The 14,691-nt window shown below is 43.5% G+C and overlaps 1 protein-coding gene across 1 annotated transcript; it reads left to right on the top strand.

Annotated features, from left to right (window-relative positions):
• The first annotated feature begins 3,815 nt into the window (after positions 1-3,815).
• On the top strand, positions 3,816-10,850 carry hey2 (hes-related family bHLH transcription factor with YRPW motif 2). The gene is made up of 5 exons (XM_079526178.1): positions 3,816-4,579; positions 4,895-4,973; positions 5,659-5,742; positions 7,046-7,127; positions 9,154-10,850. Exons 1-5 carry the CDS (start codon positions 4,494-4,496, stop codon positions 10,026-10,028), a joined length of 1,206 nt encoding a protein of 401 aa, XP_079382304.1. The 5' UTR covers positions 3,816-4,493; the 3' UTR covers positions 10,029-10,850.
• The last annotated feature ends 3,841 nt before the right edge of the window (positions 10,851-14,691 follow it).

Here is a 14,691-nt window from a genome sequence, read left to right on the forward strand (position 1 = left end):
ATGGAAACTAAATGAAAACTAAGCTATGATGACTAAGACTAAATATATTGGACAATTTCATCAACAAATAAAAACTAGACTAAAATGGACTAGTGCACAAGAGATCCAGTATGAGTAAAAGGCACAAGTCATTTTACACTTGGTTGAAAATAGCAGATCTACAAGCTTGAGCTTGTAGATCTGCTATTTGCTTGCTGCTATTGGAAAATACAAAGCACAAGTGCTTAGTATTGACACATTTGATTATTTGCATTGCAAAACAATTTGATACCGATTATTTGGTACAATATGATATGATATTTGATTTCAAAACGATACGATATGATGAATTTCCATTTCGATATACTTTTTCGATGCAGTTACTATATCGTTACACCCCTAGTTAACGACTAAGTTCACCTAATTCCCAAGGGGCCGAATCTTATCTCCAGAATTTCTTTATTTTTATTTTTTATTTTTGGACGCTATAACAATAAAGAGGGACCTGAGGAATGAAGAAAACAGCAGGACAGCATGAAACAGAAGTGAGAATGGAGCAGGGCTCTGCCAACAAGTGGCTGCTGACAACTCTATCTGCAACTCTCAACTATACAGAGGAGTGGGGAATGGTAAAGATGGAGTGTGTGCGTGTGTGCCTGCCTGCGCGCGCGTGTGTGTGTGTGTCTGGATCCTCTCACACGACGATTGGGTTTCAGCATTGCTGGGAACTCACGCACGCACGCACGCACACACACACACACACACACACACACACACACACACACACGACACAGACATCCATTGCAGCACATGGCCGTGGTGGGAATTGATTCTCTGGCAGTCTGCCTCTCTGCAAGGGATGCATTTTACAGAGAAGGACCCTCTCTCTTTCACACACACACACACACACACACACACACACACACACACACACACACACACACACACACACACACACACACACACACACACACACACACACACACACACACACACACACACACACACACACACACACACACACAAGATGAGTGAGTGAGTGAGTGTGTGGGTGCGTGCATGCATACGTGCGTGCGTGTGTGCGTGAATGAGTGACCTGCAGCCATACAGGCTATGTTGACTAAACTGCGGTTGGTGTGGCTTTGTTGTTGACTTCAGAGCTGTCAATCACAGTGGAGGGATAATTGGGTGAACCAACAGCAGGGTGTCTATTCACGTGTCTGACAGAACAGAGGCCACGCACACGGCGCACGCACGTACGCACACACGCACGCACGCACGCACGCACGCGCCGCACGCACGCGGCGCACGCACGCACACCCACACACCCACACAAAGAGCAGAGTGCAAGGAATGCAACGATGCAAGGAACACTACCTCTCATCGGAAACAGTGGGTGTCTTGCTCAAGGATACTTCCACACTCAGCCAGGAGGAGCTGGGTATTGAACCACGAACCATCTGATGACTCCTGAGCCACTGCACACAAACCCAGAATGACTGACAGAGAGAGAGAGAGAGAGAGAGAGAGAGAGAGAGAGAGAGGTATGCACAGTTTTTATAGTTTCCCCCTTAGTTGCAATGTACTGTAACACAGCTCTGTTTACACTTTTATGTATATGCACAGACACACCTTCCAACCAATCAAACTACTCATTCCATCCTCGTCCGCGATGCTAATTTGCCCAGTCAACATTTTAATCCACGCTACGCGCCTGCTCCCATATGACATACTTATCCATTGGCTCATGTGGCACACCCCTCATGACAGATCCTCCATTCACTTACATGGCCCGTCACTATTTTTTATCCTCACTCAATCACCTCATTTTGATCACTATAGGCTACAAAAAGTATTAGAAGATTATTTTTATTATTATGGGTAAAGCCCGAAGATGCGAACCACACATTTTTTTGGGTCCCTTTATTTTTTTGTTTCCTACATTCTGTTTTTGATTGAGGGGCGCTAGCCAGTCCTATATTCAGCTATTAGTGTAGATTTTCGTCTTACACAAACACATAGTGTCTGAGCAAATCGGCTTAGTTGTCTCTCTTTGTCTTACACAAACATTAAATTCTGATTGACAATGAATAGACAATTTTACGTATAGGCATAGTGTCTATTTTACATCATGATGATGTATGATGATAAGAGCACCCCTCACTTCACACGGGTGTGATTTTTAATTGTTATTATTTCAAAACATTTTCAGACAACATTGCCAAATATATTTAGGTTTAGGTTTTAGGTTTATTTATTTAGCATGTAGTACAAAATATAGACAATACATATCAAAAATCAAAAATACAATGCAAGGAAAGGAAGAAGCCAGCTGGCTTATTTGGAATCCTTTCCTGTATGGAAGAGGTCATTGATTTAAAACAGATTAAAAGTTAAATTAAGAACAATACAAAAGTCTACAAGTTTGGCAAAGGGGGGCATTTTGTATTCAAAACAAAATTCAAAGATTTTTTTTCAGTAGGCTATGTCATCAAGAAATCGAAGACAATTTAAACAAATCTAAGAAATGACATATACATTAGATCATTGAGTTGTGAGCTTGTAAATCTGCTATGTTCCCTAGCGTGGGTCCCAGGCAAAGTCTAATATATTTTTTGGGTCTTGAGCTAAAAAGGAAATCACTGGATAAAGTATGGAACCAAAAACGGTTCCGTTTGCACTCTGCACCATCTGGGAGTTAAAAGAACAGGGATGGATTGTGCAGCCTGTGTGTGTGTGTGTGTGTGTGTGTGTGTGTGTGTGTAGTGCAGCCTAAAGGCAATTAGCTTATATAATAACGCTTAAAACGTGGCCTCATTCCCATGCATGCACTCGCCCGTACTCCGCCCTCAGTACTGTCGGCGAACGGAGGCGCGCGCTTGCTCGTGCTCGTCCCGTGTGTGTGTGTGTGTGTGTGTGTGTGTGTGTGTGTGTGTGTGTGTGTGTGTGTGTGTGTGTGTGTGTGTGTGTCGTGTCAGCGGATCGCGCTCCTCCTATAAACAGTTTCTCACGGCGCTGCTTCACGCGGCCGGCGGCTGTGTTCAAACAACAAACGTTTAGCCGCCCCACACACACACACGCACACACACGCACACGCACACACGACGGCGGCGACCAGACAGACCGTATTATCTGGGGAACGGCCGAACGGGGAGCAGCCCTACTCCACCGAGACGAGAAGAAATCTAAGGCCCGCCTGCCAGTGACAGTGTGTGTGTGTGTGTGTTGTCCTCGAGGGTCCGTGGGAAAGCTGCAGAGGGGGGGAGGGACCATGCACTGAGCTCAGACTGCAGACAAACAATCTACCTGTCCCGAACTGTCACGGACTACCGACTACTATAGGCTAATATGAGTCATGTATTATTAATATTAAAGAAACACTTAATACGAGCGAAAACAACACACAATTACAACAAACTCTTTCGCCCCTGTCCATGCCAGACTCAGACAGTCTAAATCCCACTCAAGGGTATAGAGCTTTGAAGTAGGTTAAGCTATATGACAGCTAACATTTTCTTTTTTCACAAGTTGTGAGATTTATAACTCGATTTCCCAGAATGAAGCAACCTGAAGCTAGCTAGCCCCATATGTGCCCTCTCCCTACGCTCATTCTCGGAGCTTACAGAATGAGCGTAGGGAGAGGGCACATATGGGGCTACCTACTAGCCAGATATAGGCTTATAAGCACGGCCTATATTATGCTATTAATATTAAAACTAAGAAATCCACAAAATGACGTCAAGTGCAACAAACACTCCCACGTCTCTTTTATGAACAAAAATCAACAAAAAAACACGGACTGTTTTTATTTATTTATTACCATATCAGCCTAAAATTAAACAAACAAACATAAACAATGATAAAAGTACCGTAGAGGCGTAGACACACCCTGAAGGCGAGGATGCGCTTCGACGTCCCCCGCGTCCTGTCCCTGTCCTGTGCCCGTGTCCCTCCCTCCCAGTCCCAGCCCCAGCCCCAAACACTTGAGCATGATGAGGCACTCAGTAGTGAGGAGGAGGAGGGCTGTCTTCAGGTCCATCATGGTCAGCATGTCAAGCTGGAGGATTCCCCTGAACAGCCTGTTGGATGCACCGCTTCACCATCCACATCCACCCCGCCGGGCAGCCACGTAGCAGCGGCCACACGGCCCACACCGACCGCCGACAACAGGTGGACGAACATGAGGGGGACATCTTTTTCTTTCTTTTTTGTGGTTCCGAAAAAAAGTTTAGACATATAAAGATAGGAGGACTATTCAGGGGTCTCTAAACCCTAAACCACAACAATCCACTGGCAGACAGAAGACAGTCGCTGATCGCTCCAGCCTCCAGTGCTTTCGTTTAGTTTGGTTTTGGGGACTGACTGACCCCCGGAGAGACTCGAGAAACGTTCGTACCGTACCTGGCTGCGCCCAGCTAGGGAGTGAGAGGCAGCGCGCCGCCACCCCGCCTCGCTCGGACGCACCATCCCAGGGAGCGAGAGGCAAAGCGCCGCCAGCCCGCCTCGGACGCACCATGAAGCGGCCGTGTGATGAGAGCAGCTCCGCGGAGAGCGACATGGAGGAGACGATCGATGTGGGGAGCGAAAGCATCTACCCCGGGTTAGTAAGACTATACAGACTAGGCCTACAACATTTTAAAACGTTTAAAATGTGCAGAACTTTTCACTGTGTATAGGACTGGGACACGTTAAGGACATGACGTGAAGACAAAAAAAGAAGGGGAAAAAAGCTATAAATGCACAGTTTGTTTTAGTTTTTCCTTGCAATGCAGTGTTTAATTCTGTTCACACATTAGGCTGTGAAAAATTGGGATGCGATTTTATACGACTGTGTGGTCATATGTTCCATATGCATAAACACTGTTGATATTTGTAAAATAAGTTTATATGGCACGTGTCTCCCATGCACTCCCAGGCACATAAAACGGTCGTTTATAAGATGTGGATCTCCTACCACCACCACACAAGTTATGGCGAGGAAAAAACGAAGAGGGGTAAATATTTTGCCATCACTAGAAATACAGACAGTCTGATAAAATACTTAATGTAATGATACACTTTACGCACATAAGGTGAGAAATAATAATAAATGACTGGAATGTGCAAGACAAAACAAAACAAGCTTCTTATGATCACACCTCCAAACATAAGTTATATGTGTATATTTTGTTAAAAAGTTAAATTTCTATATTCTAGTAATCATTGTGTTGGTTCAGTAACAGGAATCTCCTAAACCTCTCCAGCTCTCTGGTATTAAAACAGAAAATACTACAAAGCCTACATTTTTAGGTCGGGATATCAATTTTATGCAATCTGGAAAGAGAATCCAAATAAGATTTATGAGCTTCAAATCCAAAATGGTTGTGCTCATTTTTATCTTCCCATCACTTCCAATTCCACTTGCCCAACCTGAACATGTATCTTTTGTTTAGTAAAAATTGAGCTGAAGAGACGGGGAGACCCCAGTTACTGAACAAACTCATTTCTTAGAACAAATCAATTACATCACCTTTAAGATATTATCCCAAGTAAAACATTGATTGATGATCCTATCTGAAACATTCCACTATTAAATATTATAGCAATGAGCATCTTGTAAATGCTTTTAGGGATACAATTTTAAGACATTTTCCCCTGTTGGTCAATAAAGTGCCTTCTTCTTACACACTTGTCTGTCAGATAATCGAGAAGAGACGCAGAGACAGGATCAACAGCAGCCTTTCAGAGTTAAGGAGACTCGTCCCCACTGCGTTTGAGAAACAGGTGATAATGTTTTCCTTTCCACTCTCTGTTGTTTGCTTCTGCATCATCTTTACTACAGTACATTCTTGTTAAACATCTGCATCAGGTCTACACAATTAGAGAATGAAAAATTATTGTTATTTTGAGTTCTTTTTGTATAATTGAGTTTGCCTGTTGTCTCTCCTATGGTACCAACATCAACACCACATGGAATTGTGGACAGAATCTTATCCGACAACAACATATTCTAGGTTTTGGGCCTGAGAGGCTAAATCTCATCAAATGGTGGTCCGTGGCGCAAATGCCAAATGATGGGCCTTGATATGAAAAAGGTTGAAAAGCCCTGCTTTACTATTTTGATCTGTTCTGCCCAGGGCCAGGGGCATCATTTGGGGTCTCAGGGGATGGCAATTGCCACCCCCTAGTGTTTGCATTTAACCCCAGTTATTTTACCGGTATGTAGCCTTACCTAACCTTTTTTTATTTTATTTTTTAGATTAATCTGGTTTAAAGTAAAAGTATCAATACTGCAAATACTCAGTCCGGAATTCAAAATGTACTTCAAAAAGTACAATAGTATTGGCATCAAAATATGTACTTTAAAGTACCAAAAACAATAGTAGTCAATGTCACATTTCAAGTTTTCAAAAGCTTAAAAAACGATATACAACATATACAAGCCCTAGAAGCGGCTATTTCCAAAAGGCCGAAATGTGTAGAATATACGGTAATATATGGTGGTTAATATATGTTTTTTGTAATAATAGTAATCAAAATCTATAAAGTGCATTTACCTTTATCGCTTTACAATGATTGTGCATTACATTCACCCACACATTCATACACCGATGGCGGAGGAAACCATGAAAGGCACCAACCTGCTCATCGGGAGCAATTAGGGGTTCAGCAGCTTGCTCAAGGACACTTGGACACTGACTCTGGCGGAGATGGAGCTGAGTGCATCTCAATGCAGGCCCATTCATCTACATGTGACACGTGTTTACTTGTCTTGCATTAATTAATGCATTATTTAGCCGCTTTCAAACTCATCTTTTTTTGGGGGGGGCATGTCATTCTACAAGCTTGTCGACTGGCTATTTCAGGAAGAAAAAAAAAAGGGCTCAACGTAAATGGTCACTTATTTTTGCAACCTTCTAGTTTTAACTGAAATGACACCTTCTGCTCCATCATGTACTGTTGTGTTCCATTGTGTTTGAGATAGTAAAGATTAAGAAAAGTATAACTTACGACAAGAATCCTGTATTGTTTCACGGTTGGACTGCCCTGCATGGTCTAAAATTGGAGCATTGACCTTCTCCATCAGGGTTCAGCTAAACTGGAGAAAGCAGAGATCCTCCAGATGACTGTGGATCATCTGAAGATGCTGCAGGCAACAGGAGGCAAAGGTAACCTCACAATGGATCCCCATGTCATTCACAACTGTGATGCACAAAGTGTTTCCAGTTGTTGCTTTTTTTTGTTCTATGGCACATCTGTAGTGCCAAGTAGCTCTGCCTGAAGCTCAGAAGCCTAATATCTCCCCTGGAAGGACTCCCTTGATCTTGACCTGAGTGGTAGATGTTTGGCATTAACACCAGAACTCCCAAAAGCGTAATCTGTACCCTGACCAATGGGAGATTCCCTCTTAGCTAACAGTATATTTTTGGGTTCAAATCTACACACATACAGTATATACAGGTGGTATGTAGTATTTTATAATAGAACTGTTCAGTTGCATATCACTTGTTTATAACCAGCCATTCAACTAGAGTACTAGACAGTCACTGTGACAGGCGTCCATATACAGAAGTCCAAGGACGTTTCAGAAATTAATTTACTCACCGAAGTAATCCAGTTGCTCATAAACAGCTAATCAGTCGAATAACAACTGGTCAGTTTATAAGCCAGGCAGTAAAATTGTATATACTTTGTCGTACAACACAGTGAAAATAGCCAATCTACAAACTCACAACACATCTATTTTTTTCTTTTAATTTCATCTATAATGACATGCCCAAAACAGGGAGGCCAGGGTTAATATAATGTTGTGAACTCGTCAGCTGGTAAGTCAAACAGCCAGCCAGGCAGTAAGTGGAGTGTCTGCCATTGTTGATTTCTTCGACTAATACTATGACAAAAAATGTTCATCGACTACCAAGTCATTTTACACTTTTACGCATGCTGAAAATAGCAGATCTACAAGCTCGCAACACATTGTGAGCTTGTAGATCGGCTATTTTTCAGCAAGTGTAAAATCAGCCATTACAACGGAATCGCCGAAGGCCCACCAAAATACATTTTAGTCAACTAAATCAACAGTCGACTAAAATCTTATGATATTTAGTTGATAAAAACTAGACTATCACTAAAACATTTCAGGTGACTATTCAAGAGACTATGACTAAAACTAAAATCAAAATCTGCTGTCAAAATCAACACTGGTGTCTGCAGTATATAGCTTGAAGCAGAGGGAGATCAGGCAGTAGGATCAACCTCTAACAGTGTGTGCCTGTGTGGGGCTGCAGGGTCCATGGGAAAACACTGCCAGGATAAAAGCACCACTTGACCCTGAGCCACTGTGTTTGCTTTCATAGAGGCAGCAGGGAGGAGGGAGAGGGAGGAGAGAGCAAGAGGAGGAGGGGGGGCTATTCAAAGGCCAGACTTCTTCAGCACTGTTTGTTTGGGTTAACCACCGGAGCCGTGTAAGAAGTGTTGCACAGGGGAGAATGAACAAACATACAAACAAGTCCACTCTCTACGGGTGATAGAGCTGGGGAAAGCTAGAGTGGAGAGCAGAGGGGTGGCAGGGTCAAACAAGTGGCTATGAATTGTGTCAATTCATAGCCACTTGTCGGCTATGTCGGGAAGAAACCACTTAACTCAGAAATTAAAAATATATTATTTTCAGGAACCTTATATTTTCAAAACAAAGCAAAGCTTGATCAAAGTTGGTGTTGTGACTTTATATATTGTCAATTACTTGCATGAGAGGGGGAGAGGTGGTGGAGTTAGCAGACAGTTTGAGGGTCCAATGGAGTTAAGAGGTTTTGTCCAAAGCGTTTTTTACTACTTTCCATTGGTTCAATATTTTCGAAACAACACACAGACGTAAAGGGTGTTCAATAGCACTGATTTATGCAAAAACGGACTCAACCCTGACCTTCCAGTCTCAGAGGGGACACTCTAACCACAAGGTCACCAAGCTGGCAATGTTACTGAGTGACATTAACTGGGTCAAAAATACCGTGATATCAAACGGAAAAGGCAACTGCATCACAAAACGAAATTATTCTGTACAATATTATCATTTCATGAACAGTTCATCTTAGACGTGTGCACACAGCAGCAGGAATACTAACAGCATGGCGCTACAGATGTGGAGACTTCCACCATAACGGTTTCCGTTTGTTGCGTCTCCGCTCCTTCCCCCAGGTTATTTCGACGCTCACGCCCTGGCGCTGGACTTCCTGTCTCTGGGTTTCAAGGAGTGTCTGGGCGAGGTGTCCCGCTACCTGAGCACTGTGGAGAGCTTGGACCCCAGCGACCCTCTCCCCGCCCGCCTCCTGTCCCACCTGGCCTCCTGCGCCTCCCAGCGCGACACAGCCGCCGCTCTGTCCTCCTCCATGGTGGCGTCGGCGGCGGCCCACCAAGGCCACCTGTTCCACGGGGGGCACCACCTTCACCCCCACCAACAGCCTCCGCCGGTGGGGGTGGCGCTTCATTCCTTCCACCACCCCGCCTCCTCCCACCACCAGCACTGGGCGGCCGCGGTCGCCACAGCGGCTGCAGCCGCAGCAGCGACCTTTCACCCCCTGCCGGCGTTCGGACTGAGCGCGCTCGTGCCCGTTTCGCACGAGGGCGGAGGTGGGGGGAGCGGGGGTGGTGGCGGCACCGCCCAGAGGTTGGCGGAGGTATCGCAGCGGAGCACCGGCGGCGACAACAGCGCTGCGGGAAGAGGGACGCATCTCTGTGCCTCGTTTTCCTCCCACGTTGCAGACTCCTCGTCCTCCAACACCACCAACACCCCGACCTCTTCCTCCTCCTCGCCCCCCATGCCCTCCTCGAGCGCTCTCAGAGCGCAGCCGCCCCTCTCCGCGTCGCTCCTCTCCCTCTCAGCGTCCTTCCCCTCCGTGGCGTTCTCCGGGGGGTTCCCTCCTTCCCTCCTCCACCACCACCACCCCTCCCTCGCTCCCTCTTCCTCCTCCTCCGCAGCCAGTCCTCCCATCTCCTCCTCTTCCTCCCTCACTCCTCAGAGCAGCAGCGGCAAGCCGTACAGACCTTGGGGAACCGAAGTCGGAGCGTTTTGACCTATACCAGGATGCCAATGGTTCTCAAGCTTCTTTTCATTTCACGGACCCCCTCATGATTCTGAGAGGGTACAAAATGGAACCAAATTGGATCCGTAAGGGCCTATCCGTTCGTACGCTCTCAGGGTTATAGACCTGTTAAGGGCGCAGTTGGAACACCCTCAAGGAACACTGAGGGGCCCTGAACCGCACCTTGAGAACCACTAGTGCCACATGCTTTTTTTTACTGGCTGATTAATCAGACTCTCCGACCGCCCCACCTTGCGGTTTCACTGACTGGTTTTTTAACCACTTAAACACAAGCCTCCCTATTCTGGGGCGAACATTCAGTGATAGTAGCAGCTCTACAAGCTCACAACGTGTTTCACTAACTGCTACGTGTTCTGAGCTTGTAGAGCGGTTATTGTCTTCGACGGAGAGATTTGGTGCCGAGGGAATTACTAGCAGACCTATTATAGAGCCCTGGGGGTCTCTGATCAACCAAGTATGTAGGGTTTAAGTGGTTAACCAACTGGCTTTGCGGAATACCTTTATTTGCAAGTTAATGTTTGTTAAGTGGGAGCGTCATCCATTGCTGTGTTTATACTGGATTTAACGGCTGGCCTTTACCAACTAGTTGATTGTTTAACTGGTTAATGTGTGGACAGTGTGCCTTTTAACATTTGAGGTGAGCGTGTGTCAAATGACTGTATTTTTAACCAACAGTTTTCTGCCTGCTGATTTATTTTTTGTATTTTTTTTAATTATCATTGACTGGTGTTGCTGAGCTTTTGTTGATACTGGCCAGATAATGGAATAATAATGCTCATTTATTTTCACATGCTTTCTTGTTGTTCCTAATTTTTATACCCGACACTTTCACGTGTACCAAGTGAAATCAAGGTGCATCTTTCCAAAACGAGATATCCAACAAAAAAACAACCAACAACAAAAATCACACCCGTGTTCTACTCGTACTGTACTGTACTCTGTAGTGTACTCACTGTAATGTACTATACTGGGTAGTGTACTGTACTGTTCCTATACTGTACTCTGTACTGTATTTGTACTGTTCGCATACTGTACTCTTACTGTATTGCACTCGTACTGCCCTGTACTCTGTACAGTACTCTACTGTACTTTACTGGACTCCGTACTGTGCTCTGTACTGCAGTGTACTGTACTCTGTGCTGTAATGTACTCTGTACTGTACAACTGTTTACTCTCTGTGCTGTACTACTGTGTACTGTACTCTGTACTGTACTCTGCACTGTACTGTTCACACAGCCAGGGCACACAGCGCTACTACAGCTGTCCGTGCTGAAACAGACATAGTAGCCTATACATACACAGGAAAGTAAAACTCTTTTTGGAATAACCTTTAAGTTATTGACTATTTTGAAGAACAAATGAGTACTAACAATTTTGCAAATAAACACATCTTTACAGTTAAGCATTGGAGTTAACGTTTCCTCTCACCCTTCAGGAAACATATACAGTAACATGGTGACAAAGGTTTATAAACCAAAGGTATTAACTGGATAATCATTCAGATTCAATCATTGAAGAATTTCTCTACAAACCATCTGCTAACAAAGGATGGCTGTACATGTTTTAATGTGCTCCGAATCAGAATCAAATCAGTTTGATTTTCTTTTCAGTTTAAATTCACCTAATTCCGACAGAATAATAATTGAAACAGCACTTCAGTTATAACATAATATATATTAACATAAAATAAGTTTCTTAAAAGTTAAGTGATTCTCAAGATGTGTAATCAGGATTACAGAAAAATAGCAACTCCTGTGGAATAAAATGTTATGGTTTGTATATGTTATGTTGGGTCCTCCTCAATTCATGGACAATGTAAACACGTAACTCTCACCCTAAGAACCTGACATGGTCAATGGTAAATGATATGGACAGTAAAGTTACCCCATTTCAAATGTTACACATGTGAATCCGATGACCGATGACAAATGTGTGATTACTCCTTGTCCAGTTTCCCCAAAGCACCTCAGCATCAAGATATGCATATGAATGTATGTGGAAAGTTAGGAAGAGTGCTAAGGAGTCGTCTCAGAGAATTACAGTGCAAAGGTTTCATTGCTGAATAATTGTATCATTCATCTAAAACATTATTTTAGAGGCAGCAGAGCATGCCGCAAACGATCTTAATAAGCAGTGGTTTTCAACCCTTTTCATATCAAGGTCCATTATTTATTCGGAATTTGAGCCACGGAGGCACGGACCATGAGATTTAGACTCTCAGACCCAAAACTAAAGAATATCTTGATATCGTTGGATTAGATTTTGTCCACAATTCCATGCACCATAGGAGAGATAACAGGCAAATGACAAACGTTAATCAAAATCAAAATATCAATTCTTCTACATTCGCCAATTGTGTAGACTTCTTGTAAATTAAGTAATGCAGATGTTTTGGTTTCATTTTACACACTCAAGAGTTAAAGATCTAATAAGGGTCCTTTTGGTTACCAACTCTCCCATCATTTAGCTGGGGACCACCTGGAACCGCCTTAAGGACCACTGATGGTCCCCAGACCCCTGGTTGAAAACCACTGATCTAGGAAAAGTTCTGCTGTGTGATGTGTTGTAATAATGGACCTGGCTGTATGCATTGGGATGCGTTGACTTCTGCAACAGCTTAATAACAAACACACCAAAACGTTGACTACAGGATTTGCAACCCAATAAAGATTTATTTTTCAATATCTGTGCAGCGTGTATGTGGGGGTACGTGTGCCGTGGTGTAGTGCCCATTCAAGCTCTGCGGCCCCTACACACGATTCTCACATCTCGTTTTGTGCGACAGGTTATAAATCTGGAAAATCATGCTCCTTTCCTCATGATTTAAAAACCTTCCACAGATAATCACACAGCTATTCCAAAACGTTCACAATATTGTTCTACAATTGCCTCTAGAGATTTGCACTGCAGATATGTAACATTTCAGTTAGAAACTTAAAAATGAACATTTGACGATTACACAATTTATATATCCAACTAAAGTAAGTATATAAATATACCATGTATTATGAAGGTCATAAAGTAATAAAGTTCTAATATTAAGTCACCAGCCATTACTAACAAACCTAAAAAAAACTCAAGTAATCCCTGAATTAAACAAGCTGTAGCTCTCATAGGAACACACTTTCTGTGGCTCTTTTTGGTGGATTCTGTACTTGTGATTTACAGGCTCAGGAACACCGTCATGCTGTTAAAATCCACGAGGTAAAAGAAAAAAAAGGCATCATTTCCAACTGAATGGGGGATTAAAGTGAGGGGAGCGGGCCCTCTAGGCCCCATGATGACAGCCCTGGGAAAAGGCTCCGCGGGTTGTAAATCCACCCTGGTCAGCCGACGGACAGGGTTCTCACGCAGCCTCTCTGCTTTGAAGTGACCGGCGGTAAATTACGGCGCGCCCGTGACCCGGGGTGACACCGCTTTTTGGTCAATGCAGTCAATGCAAACAAGGCACCGCTGGAACAGTGGTTCTCAAAGTGGGCCCCCCCCCCAACAGGCCTGGAGGGGGTTCCAGGGGGTCCCCCAGCAAAATGAGTTCATATATATAGATAGGATCAAAAATCAGTTAACCACTTGAACCCCATTTTATACTTTGGCTAGTTTATAGATCAGTTATTTTCCAAATTTTTTGAACATTAGTATAATTTATTCATAATTTGAAAGATTTTTAACAACAGAACTTCTCTTATGGCAGTCTCTGGCATATCTCTAAAGATGTTGCAGTCAATGGAAGAAAAAAAAAGAGGAAAAGAAAAGGCACCGCTGAAAGATTAGAGAAGTAAATGTTCACAACCAGTGGTGGACAAAGTATTCAACCGCCGGACTTTCAGTCAAAGTATAAATACTCCTACTACAAGTAAAAGTTACTGTCAAATTTGTACTTTAGTTATAGTATGCTGGAGTACTTGCTTTAAAAATAAGATAATTATAATAATCACACCCATGTGAAGTGAGGGGCGCTCTTATCATCGTACATCATCACAATCGGGCCAACATTCGGGCCTCATTTTTCTGTCCTCACTTTTCATCCTCAATATGTACTTTACTCAGCCAATCAAATCATCGCTATGGGGGTGCTCAGCCAGAAAGCCAATCAAATCATCGCTATTACACAATAATTTACCACACACACAAAGCTGGGCATAGGAGGGGCTAGCACCCCTCAAAAGGTGTACTTCACCACCTTTCACAGCCCATTGACAGCCACACAAAGTAGATCAGAAAGTGAACCTCGACAGAGACATGGGTGGGTTGGCTGCTAAAACAACCACTTAAACCTTAAGAGACTGCAGGGCTCTGTTCTCTCTCTATACGAAATATATTTGCATATCTACAAGCTCAAAGAGCTTGTACATGCAATGTTTGTCCCATAAACAAGAGAAATTGGAAGTGATGATGGCACAATTGAAACGGTAACACTGTAAAATGTACGCTAATAAATGGGTACTCTCTACTGAAAGTGTGTAGGTGAAACAATATAAGGTTTAACCCCCAAAAAATTGATACAAAAGGTTTTTCAATGGATTCTGGTAGGGCATACTAAAAGACTACCAAAATCTACTCTCCAGAAAGCCGTCATTTTCAAGATTGCGTCCCAGACAGTTTAAAATGGCCATATATCAAATGGGAAAACATC

The sequence above is a fragment of the Electrona antarctica genome, assembly GCF_951216825.1.
Source record: "Electrona antarctica genome assembly, chromosome: 17".
Taxonomy (NCBI): Eukaryota; Metazoa; Chordata; class Actinopteri; order Myctophiformes; family Myctophidae; genus Electrona; species Electrona antarctica.

Excerpts from the sequence above, each read along its gene's own strand:
- hey2 (XM_079526178.1), top strand. The coding sequence starts at position 4,494 with ATGAAGCGGCCGTGTGATGAGAGCAGCTCCGCGGAGAGCGACATGGAG. Across the intron at positions 4,580-4,894 it reads AGCGAAAGCATCTACCCCGG|GCACATAAAACGGTCGTTTA; the intron begins GTTAGTAAGACT and ends ATGCACTCCCAG. Across the intron at positions 7,128-9,153 it reads GCAGGCAACAGGAGGCAAAG|GTTATTTCGACGCTCACGCC; the intron begins GTAACCTCACAA and ends TCCTTCCCCCAG.